General features: G+C 41.5%; 2 protein-coding genes across 2 annotated transcripts in view; one reads left to right on the top strand and one right to left on the bottom strand.

Annotated features, from left to right (window-relative positions):
- Positions 1 to 17,811, top strand: part of ninj1 (ninjurin 1) — a 27,072-nt gene extending 9,261 nt beyond the window's left edge. Inside the window, exons 2-3 of the mRNA XM_020485373.2 lie at positions 13,399 to 13,642; positions 15,019 to 17,811. Coding sequence (XP_020340962.1) covers positions 13,399 to 13,642; positions 15,019 to 15,161 — 387 coding nt within the window. The 3' untranslated portion in view covers positions 15,162 to 17,811. The remainder of the gene's footprint in view (positions 1 to 13,398; positions 13,643 to 15,018) is intronic.
- On the bottom strand, positions 17,483 to 27,508 carry LOC109892659 (caspase recruitment domain-containing protein 19-like). Its single transcript, XM_020485361.2, has 6 exons — positions 27,402 to 27,508; positions 19,910 to 20,049; positions 19,330 to 19,486; positions 19,113 to 19,178; positions 18,934 to 18,999; positions 17,483 to 18,502 (listed from the first exon to the last, which is right to left on the bottom strand). Exons 1-6 carry the CDS (start codon positions 27,457 to 27,459, stop codon positions 18,393 to 18,395), a joined length of 597 nt encoding a protein of 198 aa, XP_020340950.1. The 5' UTR covers positions 27,460 to 27,508; the 3' UTR covers positions 17,483 to 18,392.

Below are 27,508 nucleotides of genomic sequence, written 5' to 3'. Positions count from 1 at the left end.
ATGGCTATATACAGGGAGTACCAGATAATATAACATGGCTATTTACAAGGAGTACCAGGCAATAACATGGCTATGTACAGGGAGTACCAGGCAATAACATGGCTATATACAGGGAGTACCAGGCAATAACATGGCTATGTACAGGGAGTACCAGGCAATAACATGGCTATGTACAGGGAGTACCAGGCAATAACATGGCTATATACAGGGAGTACCAGGTAATATAACATGGCTATATACAGGGAGTACCAGGCAATAACATGGCTATATACAGGGAGTACCAGGTAATAACATGGCTATATACAGGGAGTACCAGGTAATATAACATGGCTATTTACAAGGAGTACCAGGTAATATAACACGGCTATGTACAGGGAGTACCAGGTAATAACATGGCTATATACAGGGAGTACCAGGTAATATAACATGGCTATATACAGGGAGTACCAGGCAATAACATGGCTATGTACAGGGAGTACCAGGTAATAACATGGCTACGTACAGGGAGTAACAGGCAATAACATGGCTATATACCGGGAGTACCAGGTAATAAGATGACTATATACAGGGAGTACCAGGCAATAACATGGCTATATACAGGGAGTACCAGGTAATAACATGGCTATATACGGGGAGTACCAGGCAATAACATGGCTATATAAAGGGAGTACCAGGTAATAACATGTCTATGTACAGGGAGTACCAGGCAATAACATGGCTATATACAGGGAGTACCAGGCAATAACATGGCTATATACAGGGAGTACCAGGTAATATAACATGGCTATGTACAGGGAGTACCAGGTAATATAACATGGCTATGTACAGGGAGTACCAGGTAATAACATGGCTATATACAGGGAGTACCAGGTAATATAACATGGCTATATACAGGGAGTACCAGGCAATAACATGGCTATGTACAGGGAGTACCAGGTAATAACATGGCTACGTACAGGGAGTAACAGGCAATAACATGGCTATATACCGGGAGTACCAGGTAATAACATGGCTATATACAGGGAGTACCAGGCAATAACATGGCTATATACAGGGAGTACCAGGTAATAACATGGCTATATACAGGGAGTACCAGGCAATAACATGGCTATATACAGGGAGTACCAGGTAATAACATGGCTATATACAGGGAGTACCAGGCAATAACATGGCTATATACAGGGAGTACCAGGCAATAACATGGCTATATAAAGGGAGTACCAGGCAACAACATGGCTATATACAGGGAGTACCAGGTAATAACATGGCTATATCCAGGGAGTACCGGGCAATAACATGGCTATATACAGGAATACCAGGTTATAACATGGCTATTTACAAGGAGTACCAGGCAATAACATGGCTATATACAGGGAGTACCAGGCAATAACATGGCTATATACAGGGAGTACCAGGTAATATAACATGGCTATTTACAAGGAGTACCAGGCAATAACATGGCTATATACAGGGAGTACCAGGCAATAACATGGCTCTATACAGGGAGTACCAGGTAATATAACATGGCTATGTACAGGGAGTACCAGGCAATAACATGGCTATATACAGGGAGTACCAGGCAATAACATGGCTATATACAGGGAGTACCAGGTAATATAACATGGCTATATACAGGGAGTACCAGGCAATAACATGGCTATGTACAGGGAGTACCAGGTAATAACATGGCTACGTACAGGGAGTAACAGGCAATAACATGGCTATATACCGGGAGTACCAGGTAATAACATGGCTATATACAGGGAGTACCAGGCAATAACATGGCTATATACAGGGAGTACCAGGTAATAACATGGCTATATAAAGGGAGTACCAGGTAACAACATTGCTATATACAGGGAGTACCAGTTAACAACATGGCTATTTACAGGGAGTACCAGGCAACAACATGGCTATATACAGGGAGTACCAGGTAATAACATGGCTATATCCAGGGAGTACCAGGCAATAACATGGCTATATACAGGGAGTACCAGGCAATAACATGGCTATATACAGGGAGTACCAGGCAATAACATGGCTATGTACAGGGAGTACCAGGTAATAACATGGCTATATACAGGGAGTACCAGATAATATAACATGGCTATTTACAAGGAGTACCAGGCAATAACATGGCTATGTACAGGGAGTACCAGGCAATAACATGGCTATATACAGGGAGTACCAGGTAATAACATGGCTATATACAGGGAGTACCAGATAATATAACATGGCTATTTACAAGGAGTACCAGGCAATACCATGGCTATGTACAGGGAGTACCAGGCAATAACATGGCTATATACAGGGAGTACCAGGCAATAACATGGCTATATACAGGGAGTACCAGGCAAAAACATGGCTATGTACAGGGAGTACCAGGCAATAACATGGCTATATACAGGGAGTAGCAGGTAATATAACATGGCTATATATAGGGAGTACCAGGCAATAACATGGCTATATACAGGGAGTACCAGGTAATAACATGGCTATATACAGGGAGTACCAGGTAATATAACATGGCTATTTACAAGGAGTACCAGGCAATAACATGGCTATATACAGGGAGTACCAGGCAATAACATGGCTATATACAGGGAGTACCAGGTAATATAACATGGCTATATACAGGGAGTACCAGGCAATAACATGGCTATGTACAGGGAGTACCAGGTAATAACATGGCTACGTACAGGGAGTAACAGGCAATAACATGGCTATATACCGGGAGTACCAGGTAAAAAGATGACTATATACAGGGAGTACCAGGCAATAACATGGCTATATACAGGGAGTACCAGGTAATAACATGGCTATATACGGGGAGTACCAGGCAATAACATGGCTATATAAAGGGAGTACCAGGTAATAACATGTCTATGTACAGGGAGTACCAGGCAATAACATGGCTATATACAGGGAGTACCAGGCAATAACATGGCTATATACAGGGAGTACCAGGTAATATAACATGGCTATGTACAGGGAGTACCAGGTAATATAACATGGCTATGTACAGGGAGTACCAGGTAATAACATGGCTATATACAGGGAGTACCAGGTAATATAACATGGCTATATACAGGGAGTACCAGGCAATAACATGGCTATGTACAGGGAGTACCAGGTAATAACATGGCTACGTACAGGGAGTAACAGGCAATAACATGGCTATATACCGGGAGTACCAGGTAATAACATGGCTATATACAGGGAGTACCAGGCAATAACATGGCTATATACAGGGAGTACCAGGTAATAACATGGCTATATACAGGGAGTACCAGGCAATAACATGGCTATATACAGGGAGTACCAGGTAATAACATGGCTATATACAGGGAGTACCAGGCAATAACATGGCTATATACAGGGAGTACCAGGCAATAACATGGCTATATAAAGGGAGTACCAGGCAACAACATGGCTATATACAGGGAGTACCAGGTAATAACATGGCTATATCCAGGGAGTACCGGGCAATAACATGGCTATATACAGGAATACCAGGTTATAACATGGCTATTTACAAGGAGTACCAGGCAATAACATGGCTATATACAGGGAGTACCAGGCAATAACATGGCTATATACAGGGAGTACCAGGTAATATAACATGGCTATTTACAAGGAGTACCAGGCAATAACATGGCTATATACAGGGAGTACCAGGCAATAACATGGCTCTATACAGGGAGTACCAGGTAATATAACATGGCTATGTACAGGGAGTACCAGGCAATAACATGGCTATATACAGGGAGTACCAGGCAATAACATGGCTATATACAGGGAGTACCAGGTAATATAACATGGCTATATACAGGGAGTACCAGGCAATAACATGGCTATGTACAGGGAGTACCAGGTAATAACATGGCTACGTACAGGGAGTAACAGGCAATAACATGGCTATATACCGGGAGTACCAGGTAATAACATGGCTATATACAGGGAGTACCAGGCAATAACATGGCTATATACAGGGAGTACCAGGTAATAACATGGCTATATAAAGGGAGTACCAGGTAACAACATTGCTATATACAGGGAGTACCAGTTAACAACATGGCTATTTACAGGGAGTACCAGGCAACAACATGGCTATATACAGGGAGTACCAGGTAATAACATGGCTATATCCAGGGAGTACCAGGCAATAACATGGCTATATACAGGGAGTACCAGGCAATAACATGGCTATATACAGGGAGTACCAGGCAATAACATGGCTATGTACAGGGAGTACCAGGTAATAACATGGCTATATACAGGGAGTACCAGATAATATAACATGGCTATTTACAAGGAGTACCAGGCAATAACATGGCTATGTACAGGGAGTACCAGGCAATAACATGGCTATATACAGGGAGTACCAGGTAATAACATGGCTATATACAGGGAGTACCAGATAATATAACATGGCTATTTACAAGGAGTACCAGGCAATACCATGGCTATGTACAGGGAGTACCAGGCAATAACATGGCTATATACAGGGAGTACCAGGCAATAACATGGCTATATACAGGGAGTACCAGGCAATAACATGGCTATGTACAGGGAGTACCAGGCAATAACATGGCTATATACAGGGAGTAGCAGGTAATATAACATGGCTATATATAGGGAGTACCAGGCAATAACATGGCTATATACAGGGAGTACCAGGTAATAACATGGCTATATACAGGGAGTACCAGGTAATATAACATGGCTATTTACAAGGAGTACCAGGCAATAACATGGCTATATACAGGGAGTACCAGGCAATAACATGGCTCTATACAGGGAGTACCAGGTAATATAACATGGCTATGTACAGGGAGTACCAGGCAATAACATGGCTATATACAGGGAGTACCAGGCAATAACATGGCTATATACAGGGAGTACCAGGTAATATAACATGGCTATGTACAGGGAGTACCAGGTAATAACATGGCTATATACAGGGAGTACCAGGTAATATAACATGGCTACATACAGGGAGTACCAGGCAATATAACATGGCTACATACAGGGAGTACCAGGCAATAACATGGCTATGTACAGGGAGTACCAGGTAATAACATGGCTACGTACAGGGAGTAACAGGCAATAACATGGCTATATACCGGGAGTACCAGGTAATACATGACTATATACAGGGAGTACCAGGCAATAACATGGCTATATACAGGGAGTACCAGGCAATAACATGGCTATATAAAGGGAGTACCAGGTAACAACATTGCTATATACAGGGAGTACCAGGCAACACATGGCTATATACAGGGAGTACCAGGTAATAACATGGCTATATCCAGGGAGTACCAGGCAATAACATGGCTATATACAGGGAGTACCAGGCAATAACATGGCTATATACAGGGAGTACCAGGCAATAACATGGCTATGTACAGGGAGTACCAGGTAATAACATGGCTATATACAGGGAGTACCAGATAATATAACATGGCTATTTACAAGGAGTACCAGGCAATAACTGGCTATGTACAGGGAGTACCAGGCAATAACATGGCTATATACAGGGAGTACCAGGCAATAACATGGCTATATACAGGGAGTACCAGTAATATAACATGGCTATGTACAGGGAGTACCAGGTAATAACATGGCTACGTACAGGAGTACAGGCAATAACATGGCTATATACCGGGAGTACCAGGTAATAAGATGACTATATACAGGGAGTACCAGGCATAACATGGCTATATACAGGGAGTACCAGGTAATAACATGGCTATATACGGGGAGTACTAGGCATAACATGGCTATATAAAGGGAGGGACCAGGTAACACATTGCTATATACAGGGAGTACCAGTTAACAACATGGCTATTTACAGGGAGTACCAGGCAACAACATGGCTATATACAGGGAGTACCCATGTAAATAACATGGCTATATCAGGGAGTACCAGGCAATAACATGGCTATATACAGGGAGTACCAGGTAATAACATGGCTATATACAGGGAGTACCAGGCAATAACATGGCTATATACAGGGAGTACCAGGTAATAACATGGCTATATACAGGGAGTACCAGATAATATACATGGCTATTTACCGGGAGTACCAGGCAACAACATGGCTATATACAGGGAGTACCAGGTAATAACATGGCTATATCCAGGGAGTACCAGGCAATAACATGGCTATATACAGGGAGTACCAGGCAATAACATGGCTATATACAGGGAGTACCAGGCAGTAACATGGCTATGTACAGGGAGTACCAGGTAATAACATGGCTATATACAGGGAGTACCAGATAATAACATGGCTAATTACAGGCGTACCAAGGCAATAACATGGCTATGTACAAGGAGTACCAGGCAATAACATGGCTATATACAGGGAGTACCAGGCAATAACATGGCTAATATACAGGGAGTACCAGGTAATATAACATGGCTATGTACAGGGAGTACCAGGTAATATAACATGGCTATGTACAGGGGAGTACCAGGTAATAACATGGCTATATACAGGGAGTACCAGGTAATATAACATGGCTATATACAGGGAGTACCAGGCAATAACATGGCTATGTACAGGGAGTACCAGGTAATAACATGGCTACGTACAGGGAGTAACAGGCAATAACATGGCTATATACCGGGAGTACCAGGTAATAACATGGCTATTACAGGGAGTACCAGGCAATAACATGGCTATATACAGGGAGTACCAGGTAATAACATGGCTATATACAGGGAGTACCAGGCAATAACATGGCTATATACAGGAGTACCAGGTAATAACATGGCTATATACAGGGAGTACCAGGCAATAACATGGCTATATACAGGGAGTACCAGGCAATAAACATGGCTATATAAGGGAGTACCAGGCAAACAACATGGCTATATACAGGGAGTAACAGGTAATAACATGGCTATATCCAGGGAGTACCGGGCAATAACATGGCTATATACAGGAATACCAGGTTATAACATGGCTATTTACAAGGAGTACCAGGCAATAACATGGCTATATACAGGGAGTACCAGGCAATAACATGGCTATATACAGGGAGTACCAGGTAATATAACATGGCTATTTACAAGGAGTACCAGGCAATAACATGGCTATATACAGGGAGTACCAGGCAATAACATGGCTCTATACAGGGAGTACCAGGTAATATAACATGGCTATGTACAGGGAGTACCAGGCAATAACATGGCTATATACAGGGAGTACCAGGCAATAACATGGCTATATACAGGGAGTACCAGGTAATATAACATGGCTATATACAGGGAGTACCAGGCAATAACATGGCTATGTACAGGGAGTACCAGGTAATAACATGGCTACGTACAGGGAGTAACAGGCAATAACATGGCTATATACCGGGAGTACCAGGTAATAACATGGCTATATACAGGGAGTACCAGGCAATAACATGGCTATATACAGGGAGTACCAGGTAATAACATGGCTATATAAAGGGAGTACCAGGTAACAACATTGCTATATACAGGGAGTACCAGTTAACAACATGGCTATTTACAGGGAGTACCAGGCAACAACATGGCTATATACAGGGAGTACCAGGTAATAACATGGCTATATCCAGGGAGTACCAGGCAATAACATGGCTATATACAGGGAGTACCAGGCAATAACATGGCTATATACAGGGAGTACCAGGCAATAACATGGCTATGTACAGGGAGTACCAGGTAATAACATGGCTATATACAGGGAGTACCAGATAATATAACATGGCTATTTACAAGGAGTACCAGGCAATAACATGGCTATGTACAGGGAGTACCAGGCAATAACATGGCTATATACAGGGAGTACCAGGTAATAACATGGCTATATACAGGGAGTACCAGATAATATAACATGGCTATTTACAAGGAGTACCAGGCAATACCATGGCTATATACAGGGAGTACCAGGCAATAACATGGCTATATACAGGGAGTACCAGGCAATAACATGGCTATATACAGGGAGTACCAGGCAATAACATGGCTATGTACAGGGAGTACCAGGCAATAACATGGCTATATACAGGGAGTACCAGGTAATATAACATGGCTATATACAGGGAGTACCAGGCAATAACATGGCTATATACAGGGAGTACCAGGTAATAACATGGCTATATACAGGGAGTACCAGGTAATATAACATGGCTATTTACAAGGAGTACCAGGCAATAACATGGCTATATACAGGGAGTACCAGGCAATAACATGGCTCTATACAGGGAGTACCAGGTAATATAACATGGCTATGTACAGGGAGTACCAGGCAATAACATGGCTATATACAGGGAGTACCAGGCAATAACATGGCTATATACAGGGAGTACCAGGTAATATAACATGGCTATGTACAGGGAGTACCAGGTAATAACATGGCTATATACAGGGAGTACCAGGTAATATAACATGGCTATATACAGGGAGTACCAGGCAATAACATGGCTATGTACAGGGAGTACCAGGTAATAACATGGCTACGTACAGGGAGTAACAGGCAATAACATGGCTATATACCGGGAGTACCAGGTAATAACATGACTATATACAGGGAGTACCAGGCAATAACATGGCTATATACAGGGAGTACCAGGTAATAACATGGCTATATACGGGGAGTACCAGGCAATAACATGGCTATATAAAGGGAGTACCAGGTAACAACATTGCTATATACAGGGAGTACCAGTTAACAACATGGCTATTTACAGGGAGTACCAGGCAACAACATGGCTATATACAGGGAGTACCAGGTAATAACATGGCTATATCCAGGGAGTACCAGGCAATAACATGGCTATATACAGGGAGTACCAGGCAATAACATGGCTATATACAGGGAGTACCAGGCAATAACATGGCTATGTACAGGGAGTACCAGGTAATAACATGGCTATATACAGGGAGTACCAGATAATATAACATGGCTATTTACAAGGAGTACCAGGCAATAACATGGCTATGTACAGGGAGTACCAGGCAATAACATGGCTATATACAGGGAGTACCAGGCAATAACATGGCTATATACAGGGAGTACCAGGTAATATAACATGGCTATGTACAGGGAGTACCAGGTAATAACATGGCTACGTACAGGGAGTAACAGGCAATAACATGGCTATATACCGGGAGTACCAGGTAATAAGATGACTATATACAGGGAAGTACCAGGCAATAACATGGCTATATACAGGGAGTACCAGGTAATAACATGGCTATATACGGGGAGTACTAGGCAATAACATGGCTATATAAAGGGAGTACCAGGTAACAACATTGCTATATACAGGGAGTACCAGTTAACAACATGGCTATTTACAGGGAGTACCAGGCAACAACATGGCTATATACAGGGAGTACCAGGTAATAACATGGCTATATCCAGGGAGTACCAGGCAATAACATGGCTATATACAGGGAGTACCAGGCAATAACATGGCTATATACAGGGAGTACCAGGCAATAACATGGCTATGTACAGGGAGTACCAGGTAATAACATGGCTATATACAGGGAGTACCAGATAATATAACATGGCTATTTACAAGGAGTACCAGGCAATAACATGGCTATGTACAGGGAGTACCAGGCAATAACATGGCTATATACAGGGAGTACCAGGTAATATAACATGGCTATGTACAGGGAGTACCAGGTAATATAACATGGCTATGTACAGGGAGTACCAGGTAATAACATGGCTATATACAGGGAGTACCAGGTAATATAACATGGCTATATACAGGGAGTACCAGGCAATAACATGGCTATGTACAGGGAGTACCAGGTAATAACATGGCTACGTACAGGGAGTAACAGGCAATAACATGGCTATATACCGGAGTACCAGGTAATAACATGGCTATATACAGGGAGTACCAGGCAATAACATGGCTATATACAGGGAGTACCAGGTAATAACATGGCTATATACAGGGAGTACCAGGCAATAACATGGCTATATACAGGGAGTACCAGGTAATAACATGGCTATATACAGGGAGTACCAGGCAATAACATGGCTATATACAGGGAGTACCAGGCAATAACATGGCTATATAAAGGGAGTACCAGGCAACAACATGGCTATATACAGGGAGTACCAGGTAATAACATGGCTATATCCAGGGAGTACCGGGCAATAACATGGCTATATACAGGAATACCAGGTTATAACATGGCTATTTACAAGGAGTACCAGGCAATAACATGGCTATATACAGGGAGTACCAGGCAATAACATGGCTATATACAGGGAGTACCAGGTAATATAACATGGCTATTTACAAGGAGTACCAGGCAATAACATGGCTATATACAGGGAGTACCAGGCAATAACATGGCTCTATACAGGGAGTACCAGGTGATATAACATGGCTATGTACAGGGAGTACCAGGCAATAACATGGCTATATACAGGGAGTACCAGGCAATAACATGGCTATATACAGGGAGTACCAGGCAATAACATGGCTATGTACAGGGAGTACCAGGTAATAACATGGCTACGTACAGGGAGTAACAGGCAATAACATGGCTATATACCGGGAGTACCAGATAATAACATGACTATATACAGGGAGTACCAGGCAATAACATGGCTATATACAGGGAGTACCAGGTAATAACATGGCTATATACGGGGAGTACCAGGCAATAACATGGCTATATAAAGGGAGTACCAGGTAACAACATTGCTATATACAGGGAGTACCAGTTAACAACATGGCTATTTACAGGGAGTACCAGGCAATAACATGGCTATATACAGGGAGTACCAGGCAATAACATGGCTATATACAGGGAGTACCAGGTAATATAACATGGCTATGTACAGGGAGTACCAGGTAATATAACATGGCTATGTACAGGGAGTACCAGGTAATAACATGGCTATATACAGGGAGTACCAGGTAATATAACATGGCTATATACAGGGAGTACCAGGCAATAACATGGCTATGTACAGGGAGTACCAGGTAATAACATGGCTACGTACAGGGAGTAACAGGCAATAACATGGCTATATACCGGGAGTACCAGGTAATAACATGGCTATATACAGGGAGTACCAGGCAATAACATGGCTATATACAGGGAGTACCAGGTAATAACATGGCTATATACAGGGAGTACCAGGCAATAACATGGCTATATACAGGGAGTACCAGGTAATAACATGGCTATATACAGGGAGTACCAGGCAATAACATGGCTATATACAGGGAGTACCAGGCAATAACATGGCTATATAAAGGGAGTACCAGGCAACAACATGGCTATATACAGGGAGTACCAGGTAATAACATGGCTATATCCAGGGAGTACCGGGCAATAACATGGCTATATACAGGAATACCAGGTAATAACATGGCTATATACAGGGAGTACCAGGTAATATAACATGGCTATATACAGGGAGTACCAGGCAATAACATGGCTATGTACAGGGAGTACCAGGTAATAACATGGCTACGTACAGGGAGTAACAGGCAATAACATGGCTATATACCGGGAGTACCAGGTAATAACATGGCTATATACAGGGAGTACCAGGCAATAACATGGCTATATACAGGGAGTACCAGGTAATAACATGGCTATATACAGGGAGTACCAGGCAATAACATGGCTATATACAGGGAGTACCAGGTAATAACATGGCTATATACAGGGAGTACCAGGCAATAACATGGCTATATACAGGGAGTACCAGGCAATAACATGGCTATATAAAGGGAGTACCAGGCAACAACATGGCTATATACAGGGAGTACCAGGTAATAACATGGCTATATCCAGGGAGTACCGGGCAATAACATGGCTATATACAGGAATACCAGGTTATAACATGGCTATTTACAAGGAGTACCAGGCAATAACATGGCTATATACAGGGAGTACCAGGCAATAACATGGCTATATACAGGGAGTACCAGGTAATATAACATGGCTATTTACAAGGAGTACCAGGCAATAACATGGCTATATACAGGGAGTACCAGGCAATAACATGGCTCTATACAGGGAGTACCAGGTGATATAACATGGCTATGTACAGGGAGTACCAGGCAATAACATGGCTATATACAGGGAGTACCAGGCAATAACATGGCTATATACAGGGAGTACCAGGCAATAACATGGCTATGTACAGGGAGTACCAGGTAATAACATGGCTACGTACAGGGAGTAACAGGCAATAACATGGCTATATACCGGGAGTACCAGATAATAACATGACTATATACAGGGAGTACCAGGCAATAACATGGCTATATACAGGGAGTACCAGGTAATAACATGGCTATATACGGGGAGTACCAGGCAATAACATGGCTATATAAAGGGAGTACCAGGTAACAACATTGCTATATACAGGGAGTACCAGTTAACAACATGGCTATTTACAGGGAGTACCAGGCAATAACATGGCTATATACAGGGAGTACCAGGCAATAACATGGCTATATACAGGGAGTACCAGGTAATATAACATGGCTATGTACAGGGAGTACCAGGTAATATAACATGGCTATGTACAGGGAGTACCAGGTAATAACATGGCTATATACAGGGAGTACCAGGTAATATAACATGGCTATATACAGGGAGTACCAGGCAATAACATGGCTATGTACAGGGAGTACCAGGTAATAACATGGCTACGTACAGGGAGTAACAGGCAATAACATGGCTATATACCGGGAGTACCAGGTAATAACATGGCTATATACAGGGAGTACCAGGCAATAACATGGCTATATACAGGGAGTACCAGGTAATAACATGGCTATATACAGGGAGTACCAGGCAATAACATGGCTATATACAGGGAGTACCAGGTAATAACATGGCTATATACAGGGAGTACCAGGCAATAACATGGCTATATACAGGGAGTACCAGGCAATAACATGGCTATATAAAGGGAGTACCAGGCAACAACATGGCTATATACAGGGAGTACCAGGTAATAACATGGCTATATCCAGGGAGTACCGGGCAATAACATGGCTATATACAGGAATACCAGGTTATAACATGGCTATTTACAAGGAGTACAAGGTAATAACATGGCTATGTAGAGGGAGTACCAGGTAATAACATGGTTATATACATGCTAAATCAGTTAAATGCAAACATTAGCATGTGCTCATATAATCTAGCTTTCTACTAAGTCCTAACAGTGATGTGCCAGTGTTAAATCTCTGAATATCTATGTTGTACTGACGTCAGTCTCCTGTGTTCAGGTTCCTGGGGCTTGGTCTGCTTTCGCTATCGATAGTGCACTGATGTTAGCCTCTGTGTTCAGGTGTGTTATCGGTCTCCGTCTATGTTGTACTGACGTTAAGTCTCTCTATGTCCAGGAGCGGCGTCAAGGCCCCTGGAATCGGAGGCAGGCAGGCCAGCCTATAAACATGAACCGGTATGCTAATAAGAAGAGCGCAGCAGAGAGCATGCTGGACGTGGCGTTACTCATGGCCAACGCCTCCCAGCTGAAGGCCGTCCTGGAGCAGGGTCCAGACTTCACCTTCTACACCCCCCTCATCACCTTCATCTCCATATCCCTCATCCTGCAGATCACCGTGGGCGTCCTGCTCATCTTCATTGGTGGGTCTCAGTTCTGTTTAACTTTATTTATCCCCTCAGAGGCTATTAAGAAAGTCGTAGTCACTCCCGTCTGGCTCAAACCAGCAAAGTCCTCTTCCTCATACTGACCGCAGTAACCCAATAAGATCTCCTTTCTCCTGAAGAGTGAAGTCTTTTAATACTTTACACAAATCTAAAAGCGTTTGATCGGCGGAGGCATGGGCTAAAAGGAGTTTCCACCATATTTCTTGTTCCAGTCATTTCATTTCAAATCAGTTAAGGGAAATGCACACTTTGGGAGGAAGGAGGGATAATTGCGACGTAGCCACAGATTGATGAGGCATGGGGCCAAGAGTCTTTCCTGACCATGTGACCTGACAAACTCCTGACCCTATTGACGAGACATAAACACTTGGTTTACGGTGCCATTGTTTCTCCTCAGCTCCAAGAACAGATAAACTCCCTACATGTTTCTGACCCTACTTTATGTTTGAATGACTCTCTGTTATTGTCTGTGTACCTGGCTATAATGTCCGTATCTTCACCTGCCAGGGGCTCCCATTGTGTGGGTGGGAGAGTTAAAGAACGGGACCATTGGAGACAGTGTTTATTTCTCCTCTCAGTTGGTTCAAATTAGGAATACTCAGTTTAATGTCCTCAGGCAGAATTGCTAACATTACAGGAGGTGTGCCTCTATTGAGTCAGCATGTGAAAAATGCTTAACTGGGCTTCAACTCTCACAACAACCCCCACAACAACATATTGGCATTCCTTTCTAGTGAGGCATATCATTAATGTCCTAAATAACTATTCACCTGAGTTTAGGAAATGTAAAATGCTGTATCTTCATATCACGTGGTTCAATAATGATTAGCTAAACATGACGGCACTGGATATTTGATGGTTCAAAAGCCAGGCGTCAGTCTGATTATTTAAAAGTGCATCAAGCCTAGTGGTTAGAGCACAGTAACCCGAAAGGTTGTTGGATCGAATCTCGAGCTGACAAGGTAAAAATCTGTCGTTCTGCTCCTGAGCAAGGCAGTTAACCCACTGCTACCCGAAGACGTGAATGTCGATTAAGGCAGTCCCCTGCACCTCTCTGATTCAGAGTATCCCCCCTTTCCCTTTCCTTCCTACAGAAAAGCAGGATCAGAAATGACTGGACAGGTGAATACCACCATGTGGTGGAGCCCTTGAGTTCACTTGTCCAATATTGTCTACTCAGTGATTACGTCAAGGGGAAGAGGAAGAATGCACTTTTAGGGAATTCAAACAGGGCCCCAGTCTCAGAAACAACTTTTGACATAGCTCCCTCTGTTGGTTGCTTTCTATGAGCTGAGGACATGCTTGGAGCCACTAAGCTAATCCGCAACATGTGTTCTTCTCTTGTTCTGCAGTGAAGTGGAACCTGAACGATGAGAGCACCCACTTCAAGCTGAACATTATGGAGAACATTGCCACAGCACTCATCTTCATCATCGTTGTAGTCAACGTCTTTATTACGGCCTTTGGTGTCCAAAAGCCCAATCAAAACTCTTAACTGCCCTCACTCCTTACCCCTGGTCATTAGTTATTACAGTTATACAGGCATTATACTGGTGTCATATGCACAATACACACATAATATGCCAACGTGTACCCTTGGTTGAAACCCTCAAACAAGTGTTTGGTAATCAGTGTCAAATTGTCAGGTTACTTGAGTTTAATAAATATATGTATTGTACAGACTTACAGTTAGAATGCACAAAGGTGAATCTTAAAGTAAATGTTTTATACAGTAATGCCATAGCTGCACGAACCAAATCACTGCTACTTTACAAGCAAGAGCGGTTGACGGATCCAGTATTCCATCAGATTCTCTGTGACACCAAAGACAATGGATCGATTCGTTATACAGGATTCCCACTGGCCTTTCATACAAGCGGCCAGTCACAATCAGGTTGACCCTACTTCATGACGATCCTGTCACACTTCATATTTCGCTATTACTTGTGTGAACAATACATTGTTCAAATGACCAACAGTGTTAATGTGTTGCCTTTATAAATATGTACATATCAGGGTTATTTTAGATCCATTTGATATATACACACACACAGCTCAGTGGTGATTTTTAGCACGTAAATCTTCAGACAGATGGTTAATTCAGCAAGATGTTGAGGCCTTACCTTTACTCTTCTTTTAGTCACCACACAGAGACAGAGAGCCTATCATTTGAAGTATTTTATTAGGCCTATGTGGTCTAAAAGGGAAAAATGATACAATCACGAGGATCCACTTTTATAGACAATATACTGACGCATAGACAGCGCAACGAGCAAACAAAACAACCCTCGCAATATCAAATGGAATCACATGGGTCTTTTACTGAACTTTTTGTTGAAAACAAATATTTGAATGGGAAGAGAGAGACTGTCACTGGCAAACAAATAGCAAAATCTACTCATTTGAAGGGGTGTCCACATACACTAAAGTATCTCATATCTTAGAGCTGCTGTCATGGTAACTTTGTTCTAGAAATACTCAAGCTGTACAGACCCAGCTGCTGTGTTTTTTAGCCCATTTCCTACATATTCTGTGTGTCCATGTTGAGTCGAGTTTATTTTTACAGGGACAGTGCACATTAATCAACGTTTTCAGTAAAAGTGCCGGTTTTAGCCAGCCGGCTAATTTTCAACCACAGTCCCTGGGCAGGCTTGCCGAGTGTATAGAATTGCAGGAAATGTGCTTTAAACCTGCTAAATGTTCTCTCCGCCAACAAGAGGGGTGTGAAGAGTTTGTGAACCACTGATCTAGCGTTGCAAAATGTTGGTAATTAGTGGATTTTTACCCAAAATTCTCATGTTAAGTTACTTGAATTTTACAACCGGACATTCAGACTTTGCCTGCTGCCTTATATGTGATCTCAGATCTTTGCAACGTACAGTATGTACCATCACAATTTGTGTAAAATATATATATATATAATATTTCATGCCATGTTTAGACCTTAAGCTTTGCCAATATATATATTTTTGTATGATTGAAGGCATTTTCTATTTTTTTAAATGAAGGACCAAATCATATTTTAGCCCCACTTTTAATGCACTGTATGCAGTAGAAAACTGTACTATTCTGAAATGAAGTTTGTAAATGATGAAAACTAACAATTTGTCCAGATATTGTTTTGTATTGTCCACGCATAGAAAGGCTTGAAAACAGTAAATAGTGAAAAGTCATACAATTATATAAATCATAATGATGGCACTTGTGAGAATGAGGCAGTTAAGAGAATGTGGGGAGAAGCCTAACTTCCACTAAAACCACTTAGCTATGCATTGATGTCCATTTGACTTAAATGGGAGTTAGGATTTTCTCCTCACAGAGTAGATGGAGCTGTGACAATAGTCTCATATGTCTACACACTGAATATATATCAGGTAGGCTACATGTGTATCTAATAGTATACTTTTCCCTACTATAAAACATAACCGTTATAATCTACTTCCCCCATGAACAATATTTCCCTTACCAAACAAAGCACAGATTAAGGCAAGTTAGCGAACAATGGCTTCACACTGTGTTAGAGAGAACTTTGAAAACGCTTAATAACATTAGAGAAAAGTGAGAGAGAAACAGACCGAGGTGAAACACGACTGAGACCTGAAGTGTAGTACTTTGCATTGACTTTTCAGTGGGCATAAAAACTAAATGAACACTTTCAAAAACAGTAACTAAGTACTATTGTCACTCAAAAAGAGTGTAATCAACCGCTATAATGTGATAGTTCTAGTGAACATGTTACAATTGCTCTGATATGGTTGGGTCACACATTAATCTAGCTACAAGCATAGTGGACCTGGATTGATCAAATCGAAAGGCATCATGTGGTAGACATTTAATTCAAGACAAAACACCGGACGAACAACATGTTGTAGCTCAGTTGGTAGAGCGTGTGGCTCAGTTGGTAGAGCATGGCACTTGCAACGCCAGGGTTGTGGGTTTGATTCCCACGGGGGACCAGTATGAAATGTATACACTCACTACTGTAAGGGTGTCTGATAAAAAATATATATATCATTCATGTTTTCCATTTATAGATCCTCCCTGATAACAGAGATGATATTACAATTCAAATTGCAATAAAACGTAGTGCTTGGTTGGTTTCCTTTAGTAAGCTAAGTAAACAAATAAACATCCTATTTGATAAATACCCTCTTTTGCAATTTGATGTTTCCTAACGTCAATCTCCTGAGCATACTGCAAGTAGTACAACACATTCAGTAGGAAAGGTTAATTTAAAGTGAGTCTGGTTTATTGGTTTCTGTACACGGTGTCCAAACCACACCAAAAGAACAACGGAAGGAGGCTGGCTCTTGACAAGATGCTGTTCAGTAACAGAGCATTAGTGTGATAATAGTCCCTTTCACCAGAGAAGACGCATGTCTAATATCTAACCATTATGAAGACAATGAAGGTTCATAAGAAAACCAGTTGCTATATGACAAATTGTCCAAAAAAAACCTCAAGATTCCTAAAGCCAAAAGACTGCTATATACAGTATGTACAAAGTTATAATCCCCTGGCTTTTCACACCACTGAGACAAACTGAACTGAGCCAAACCAAGCTGTAATCAACTGGCCCAGTTACTCATCGACCATAGTTGCTGTAACCAGCACAGTTTGGTTCAGGTTGGCATGGTAGTGTGAAAAGGGTATTTGTGTAGTGTGTTATGGATGTCCGGAAACACCTTTGGAGTGCTTGTTTTGCTGTGGTAGTGGAGCAGACAGACTACTTCCTGATGGGGTCTTCAGCGTACCATATGAGAACATCTCTGGCTCGTCGGCCCAGTCCAAGAGCAGCCATGCCAAGAGCCCCGCTTCCCCCTGTTACTTTGGCCTCTGTAGGACAACACATGGACAGTTTACACTTTGTTTTATTCCCTGACAACTAAGCATGATAAGACTGATAACTTCAACCTAAAGGAAACAGAATAGGTGTACATGATTTGGTCTGTGCGCTACGGAATAGCCTGCCCCGTCAAGTAAGAGGGGCAGACACCATGGGAGGTTTTTATGTGTCTTTTATTCATCCCGTTCACCGCTTCTTGTTTGTTACACTTCAAAGTGGGTTGCGATTTTTAAATACCCTTTAAAATCAAGTTTGATGTGGAGCTTGATTTGTGGCACAACATGAAGATGCAATGTTAAGCTTAGCTTGGTTTCAAAATAATCTGTTTTAGGAGTACAGAAAAGCCATACGACATAATGACTTCTGTTTTTTTTCTTTGGGGAAAGAAAGAAAAAAAATGGAAGGGACTTATTGTACTCACCGCCATAGTAATACAGTAGAGCCATCCCCACCGCAACACCAAAACAACTCAGGAAGAACAGAGGACCTAGAGAGAGAGAACAGGAGACTGTGAGAAAGAAAGGTATGTGCAGCATGTGTGTCTACAGTACGCGTGTTTGTATGTGTGACAGAGTTTCAGCTTTCTGTGTGTATGCTTACCTCGGTCGTTCAGCACATATCTCGGCTGGGTGGGTGAGGCTGTAATCGTGAAAGGGTCTACAGAATCTGGGAAAGGGATTACATTTATGCAGGTTTTTAGACGCAAATATACCATCAGTAGTGTACAGAAATAAGACAAAAAAACATTTTCATGTGAATAATAAGGAGAGCAAATCTTAGCTCTCCAATGACTGACTGTCGGGGCGGAGGGACTAACCTCTGAGGCGGAGGCGTGTTGGTAGGCTGAAGTACACCTCTTCCATATGCAGGTGAAGCGCCCGGTAGAACTCCCGGCAGGCCTCTTCACCTTTCCCCTGCAGGTGAGCCAGGAGCTCGGCCAGTCGGACGCAGGTGGGCACATCAAGGTCCCTAAACTGGATCATCATATCATATTCAGAATTCCAGATGTGTGTAGAATACCTCGATCTCTCTCTCTCTGAATGTAAGTGATTACCTTCGAAATCCAGAAATGAATGTCCTGTGCACGCCTAGCCTGTTACTCAATTTGACATTTTTTTGTTACAGTTGGCCACAAGGGGCTACCAATTGACTAACTGCACGTTCTGGAACTAAATTCATGTTCAAGTGGTCTGTTCAGAGTCTGGAAATGGTACGGATGCTTAGATGGAGTTAAAATAGTGTAGATGTAACAAAGTGCTGCTTGAAACCACAGCTGCCTGAACAAGCAGTCATTCGCTACATTTCAGTAGGACATATCTCTTAGAGCAAAGTTCTCTGCATGTGGAAGTTACAAATGACCTTGGGTCAAACTAATTTGTCCAGAGGAAGTTACTCACTTTGGTGGCCTCCTTGTCTGTGAGGATCTGTGGGTAGATCCTGTTGAGCTGCAGGATGAGCTTATCCACTAGTTCTGTGTCCAGTCGACGGTCTGTCCTGAGGAACCGACTGTCCTCCAATAGCTGGTCATGGAAACTGTCTGACAGTCACGTGGGAACGAATCACAACATGATTAAAATGGCAAATGATTAGCACCGAACACAGTTCATATTAGGTCCAGGATAAGGAACGATTCACTTGCTGATAATGAGGATATGGCAACAAACGAGGGAAGCGAAGTCTCAAAACAGGCTAAAAATATGCATGAATTTGAACGTTTTTAAAGAATAGGTAAGCTATGCCAGGAGGTCGACCTCAACATTGCTAGTCCTAAAATAGCCAAGTGCATGTAGTAACTCTAGGGTGAAATACATACACATGATGCCTCACTGGCACCACCTACAGATTGCTAGAAATGAATTCAACAAATTGTCTGAAGAGGCAAGTATAGGCTACCGAAGACGATCAGGTGCCAGCGTAGCTACAGTTACGCAAGAAATGTCATAACTATGTTGCAGGTGGTTTCTACAAAAACCACAGAAAAGTCAGAAAGACATTCATTAAATCCATGTTTTGTACATCCTGAGGAGGTTCCTTGCCATCTTAACTGCCACACATCAAGCATTTCCCAGAGTCTTTGCAGGAACTGGTCGGTTCTATGCGATGCAGCCATGGCCACTTGTAGAAGTAGACGACAGCGCGTAACACTTTGCGACGAAAACAAAGATCTACATACATGCAAGAGACATTTCTCGCTTGATACAAAACATGGATTTTATTAACATCTTTCTGAATTTTCTCGTTTTTGTAGAACCACCGGCAACTTGACAGACATATATATAGCAGCGTTTTGCATAAGCTAAACTGTAGGGTAAATCCATTTGAATTCAATCACTTTTTGACAGCACCCCTTTTGATTTGAACACTTGCTGACAGGTGTATAAAATCGAGCACACAGCCATGCCATCTCCATAGACAAACATTGGCAGTAGAATGGCCCGTTCCGAAGAGCTCAGTGACTTTAAATATGGCACGGTCATAGGATGCCACCTTCCCAACAAGTCAGTTTGTCAAACTTCTGACCTGCTAGAGCTGCCCCAGTTAACTGTAAGTGCTGTTATTGTAATGTGGAAATGTCTAGGAGCAACAACGGTTCAGCCGCGAAGTGGTAGGCCACACAAGCTCACAGAATGGGCCCGCCAAGTACTGAAGCATGTAGCGTGTAAAAATAGTCTGTCTTCGGTTGCAACACTCACTACTGAGTTCCAAACTACCCCTGGAAGCAACATCAGCACAGTAACTGTTGGTCGTGAGCTTCATGAAATGGGTTTCCATGGCAGAGCTGCCACACACAAGCCTAAGATCACCATGCACAATGCCAAGCATTGGCTGAAGTGGTATAAAGCTCGCAGCCATTGCATTCTGGAGCAGTGGAAGCAGTTCGATGGACAAATCGGGGTTTGGTGGATGCCAGAAGAACGCTACCTGCATGAATGCATAGTGCCAACTATAAAGTTTGGTGGAAGAGGAATAATGGTCTGGGGCTGTTTTCATGGTTCATTCTAGGCCCCTTAGTTCCAGTGAAGGGAAATCTTAATGCTACAGCATACATTCTAGACAATTCTGTGCCTCCAACTTTGAGGCAACAGTTTAAGGAAGGCCCTTTCCTGTTTCAGCATGACAATGCCCCCTGTGCACAAAGCGAGGTCACTACAGAAATGGCTTGTTGAGATCGGTGTGGAACAACTTGACTGGCTTGCACAGAGCCCTGACCTCAACCCCGTCGGACACCTTTGGGATGAATTGGAATGCCAACTGCAAGCCAGGCCCAACATCTGTGTCTGACCTCACTAATGCTCGTGGGTGAATAGAAGCAACTCCCAGCAACAATGTTCCAACGTTTAGTGGAAAACCTTCCCGGAAGAGTGAAGGCTGTTATAGCATCAAAGGGGGACCAACTCCATATTATTGCCCATGATTTTGGAATGAGATGTTCGATGAGAATGTGTCTACATACTTTTGGCCATGTAGTGTATTTGCCCATTGTAGAAATACCCGGAATGTGACTTTTTGGAGTTTACTAATTTTAGATACCCCACCATACCGTGAGACACTGGAAAATATGCATGGTTGAGATTGATATGATTTAAAAGCTTAAAAACAGGGTTGTCAAACTATTTAATCATTTATGGAGATGTTTTTATGTATATAATGACATTTGTTTTTTTCCTTTGTCAATTATCTAAAAATGCGTGAAGTCCTATTTTTTCATGCATGCATATGTTGTAGCTTAGTCCCTAGTTTACGTAATCTAAAGTTCTTGTGTTGTGCTCGCCATCGGTTGAGACAGAACATGCTCTTGAATATAGCGTGGGTGTCATGTTTTGGCTGATAAAATGTACTAATAAGAATAAAATAAAAATGTTTACAAAAAGATAGGAGGTCCACACACGAGAGAATATTGACTTAAATGGGAATATCTGTTGTTTTAAATTATACTGTCAATCCTCCATAGGAAACCTTTTGAAATCATAAAAATATATATAATAGAATGGACATAACCATTTAAGTTGAGATGCGATGGTGGGTGGGCCTGCAGTCATCTTTGTAGTATTATTAATTAGATACAATTTCAATTCAATTTAAATGTCAATGGTGTGTGTACCAGCTAAATTTCAGATACCGATTTTTGGAGGACCAAAAAAAGCCGATACCGATTAATCTGCCGATTTTTAAGAATGATTTGTAATAATGACAATTACAACAATACTGAATGAACACTTATTTTAACCTAATATAATACTTCAATAAAATACATTTTGCCTCAAGTAAATAATGAAACATGTTCAATTTGGTTTAAATAATGCAAAAACAAAGTGTTGGAGAAGAAAGTAAAAGTGCAACATGTGCTATGTAAGAAAGCTAACGTTTCAGTTCCTTGCTCAGAACATGAGAACATATGAAAGCTGGTTCCTTTTAACATGAGTCTTCAATATTCCCAGGTAAGAAATTTTAGGTTGTAGTTATTGTAGGAATTATAGGACTATTTTCCTCTATACCATTTGTATCATTAACCTTTGACTATTAGATGTTCTTATAGGCACTTTAGTATTGCCAGTGTAACAGTATAGCTTCCGTCCCTCTAGCTAGCCATTTTACTTCGGTTACACCAGCCTCATCTCGGGAGTTGATAGGCTTGAAGTCATAAACAGCGCAATGCTTGACGCACAACAAAGAGCTGCTGGCAAACTGTTTGAATTAATGTTTACATGCCTGCTTCTGCCTACCACCGCTCAGTTGGATGCTTGTATGCACAGACAGATTATATGCAACGCAGGACACGCTAGATAATATCTAGTAATATCATCAACCATGCGTAGTTAACTAGTGATTATGATTGATTGTTTTTTATAAGATAAGTTTAATGCTAGCTAGCAACTTACCTTGGCTTACTGCATTCGCATAACAGGCAGTCTCCTTGTGGAGTGGAACGAGAGAGAGGAAGGTCGTTATTGTGTTGGACTAGTTAACTGTAAGGTTGCAAGATTGGATCCCCCTAGCTGACAATGTGAAAATCTGTCATTCTGCCCCTGAACAAACCGTTCCTAGGCCGTCATTGAAAATAAGAATGTGTTCTTAACTGACTTGCCTAGTTAAATAAAGGTATATTTTAAAAAATCATTAAAAAATAAAAACAGGCAAATCGGTGCCCAAAAATACCAATTTGCAATTGTTATGAAAACTTGAAATCGGCCCTAATCGGTGACCTCTAGTCTGAAGGGATAGGGTCAGAATCAATTTCTATGATTGAAATGACACCCACGCTGTATTCAAGAGCACGTTGTCTCGCAACCGATGGCGGGCACAACACAGAAACCGCATATGATGTGAAATAGTGTCTAAGCTACAACATATACGCATATTTAAATCGGAGTTTACACGTTTTTAGGTAATTGACGTTCAAGATTTAAGACCATTTTTATATTTTAAAAAAAGTTTCAAAAAAACAATAAAATCGTTTGACAGCATTGTTTGTAACATTTGATATTATATCAAACTCAAACGTTTATATTTTCCAGTGATGAAGACATGGTTGTCTCGTGTATGGTGGGATAGGCATAAGCAAAATGTGTCAACTTTGAGCACATTTATCTTTTGTCATTGATGTCCAAAAAGTCACTTTCTGACCACTTTTTCAATGGGCAAACACATGTATGGGAAGTTGTGTTTAAAACAATGGGGATGCTGCCAAAGAGTGATTGAATTACAATGGATTTCGGGAACAGATCCAATTTTACTTGGCTTTGGGGATGGTTGTTTTTTTGGTCTCTTTTATATTCACTCTTTTGCAGGTGTTACTATATAATTCATTCCACCCTAGACACATTTCTTCGTCCGCTTGCATGCACCTCTCCTATAATATCAAGGTGTTTTGATCCTTCCCTTGCGCACTACGATTTTCCATGTGCTAACTTTTACTATACCACAAGTTAGTATTGCCTACCAGTCTAACGGCCTACCCTGCCCTTAATCCACCGTTCATAGTGACAACAGTGGTAGGTGGATCATTTGTCCAGATCAGTAATAGGCTAACTAGCAAGTATACCACACATATACACATCCAAAGCTGCATACATTTGAAATATAAATCGACAAGAACAAATAGGAATAGCTGATAGGCAGGGGAGCGGCAAGGTGCATCATGGCTCATGAAAGAAAAGTGAAGACATGACACAGCTCAAAAATCTCCACTATTGATCTTGTTTCGGGACAATAGAATTATGCTACCTATACTAGCCTACAACAATTTCAAGGAATAATTGCGTCATTGTTTTCAAATGAGTGCAACATTCTAGCCTACAGTGAAAGGGCGCAAAAAGCCCTATGATTTGAATGTTTCCTTCGATTTGGATCAGTTGTGGGTCTACTCTCAACAGTTTATAAGGTCTAGAAAGGCCCAGTAAAAAGTTTAACACACGCTCTGCATCTTCTCCAATCTAAATGTATATCCACATACATATTAGTATGTGGCATAAACACAACCAGTCAAAATGTTGTAACATTATTAGGCTACTTCAAAAGTATCCTATAGGCGTGCCCACGTCCGTCCAAATAGAATTCCAGCAGCCTCAAAATGGCTTGACATTCAACAGGTTTCCAACCTTTGTATGCGAGTAAATTGTCTAATAAAAAATGACACCACATTATGGGAAAGCATGCAGTTTATTAGGAAACTAAAATAAATGGTGATGCACTCCACAGGGTAGTGAAAGTCCACAGTGATGAGGTTGATGCTCCTTTCAATATCAAGAGTCTTATTCTGGTGACATGATTATCGATGCTTGGCTGCCATTTGACAAATAAAAATAATCTCGCACTTTTGTCCACAATAATCTTATCAGCACACGTGCCAATACCAGTGGCCACATACTCTATAACCAAGCAACATTGTGACAAAACCATCAGTACATATCAATGCAATCTCGGTCACATTTTAAGTTATTTGTGTATATATGTTTTTTTTTTACTGACAAATAACAAATCAACCAATCCAAACCGTGCAACAGCAATACGATTAATGGAAAGAGACATATGTTAGAATACACCAAAAAGTTGAATAACATTCAGAGATTCTCAAGCCAAGCCTTCGATACTGGGTATGCCTACAAGGTAGGGAGGGACGTGTTTGTTTGTCGAGACTGACAGTCTATTTATTGTGGTGTTGAAAACGCAAACCATGTCAGTATATTTGCTTATTGGTTGTGTGGAGCATTGGCACAGAAACCCTTGGGTGGAAAATTCGTTGCATATATTTTATATAATTATAAGGCATCAAAATGTTGAAAATCTGATTTCCCCCTAGCTGATCATTGCAAGCGGCTCTGATCGTGAAGTAATGAAAAAGGCAGGGAGAGCGAGCTCTTCTGTAGTTGCGGTAGTCAAAAAAAAATTCATGTTGGATTCCAATAAAATATCCCATTAGAATCCAATAGAAAATTGTATTCGATTTTGGAAACTATCCTATATGATAGAGTGCATTCGGAAAGAATTCAGACCCCTCGACTTTTTCCACATTTAATTACGTTACAGCCTTATTCAAAAATGTATACTTTCTTCAATCTAAACACAATGCCATAGTTATCACATTCTCGCATTACCTGTATAGCTACACTAGGCAGGTTTCCATTGACCCAGGTTTATTCGACAAAACCAATGTTTCAAGAAACACGTCATGGAAACGGCAGATAGGAGACATTTTCTAAAGATCGACATTTTTAATCGTTTGTCAGGGGCCGATTTTTATTTGATCGAACTTTCGTTATTGCGAAAAATTTAGATAAGGTGTTTTTCGAATAAATGATTATTGCCTAATCATTTAAGGTAGTCTGCTGCTTGCAACATAGTATTTTTCAACCATAAAATGTATGTTTCTTTGCAGGACAAAGATTGTCCTGACTTCCAAGAATGCCGGAATTGCTTCCCCTTGCTTTTCTGCTTGGCTGGCAGGTTTCACCGTGTCCAATTATTTCAGATCTACAGGAGTGCAAGTTTCACCATGGCATGAACCGCGGTTATACGTTGGCACATGAGAATTATTAGTATATGGAAAATATTTGTAAATTATTGCATTCTATCGATGGTGGTTTTCGTTGTCTCCGAGACATGAAAAAGATAGATGGGAGGGCATATAGGCTATCGCCAATTTATTAATTCGCAATTTCCCTAAATGGGCAAAGTAAACACTTCAACCACTACATTTTCATTCGACACCAGGTTTCAGCGAAATATTATAAACGGTAGGGGTGACGTCATGACGTCCAGATGTTTTATCGACACGAGATAGTTAGATGGCAACGCACTCTAGCAGGCAATTGTCGCATCTATTTTCTATACGAACTTTCTAACAAATCAAATCACTGGACAAGTTAACGGAAACATAGACTGCCGAAAAAGATCAAATGTGTCAGTAGCTGTACAATTGTCTCTTCAGACAATTTGTTGAATTCAGCTCGGTCTGCCTGCGTAATTGCTAGTAAAGTATCTGTCCAAAACTTCTCGCGCTGTCAGTGGCATTGGCTTACAGTATATGGGATGTGTTACAATGTGGCAACGGGTAGTAGAATACAGCAACTGGTGATGTCGTGTTACATTAGGTCAAAGGCGGGCACGAGGTGTAGCCTAACATAGGAAACTATGCTGCTTGAAATAGACGTAGCTGTCGGGAGCACTACACTTTGCAAAAGGTTAGGCTATCAAGCTCTGTTAGACCGACAGAAAACAGAAGTTGAAAGTGCCATAGCCACCATAAACTTTCGAAAAGACAGACGGGGTTCTTAATTGTTCAAGCGCAGCGACAATATGTGTGTGTGTGTAAATGACAAAACACACATACCCATGGCAAAACAAACAAGAAACACGGCAGTACTATAGTTTAAGAAGTCGCCTACAAACCTCCCATTGTGTAGAGTCCCTTCTTTCCTTTGAGTGGCCCCTCCCTCCTCGAGACCATTATCACGACAGCACTGCAGGGAGTGGCTATAACTTTCCCGGAAATGCCT

The sequence above is a fragment of the Oncorhynchus kisutch genome, linkage group LG1 (genome assembly GCF_002021735.2).
Source record: "Oncorhynchus kisutch isolate 150728-3 linkage group LG1, Okis_V2, whole genome shotgun sequence".
Lineage (NCBI taxonomy): Eukaryota > Metazoa > Chordata > Actinopteri > Salmoniformes > Salmonidae > Oncorhynchus > Oncorhynchus kisutch.
This window is presented reverse-complemented; position numbering and strand designations above follow the sequence as displayed.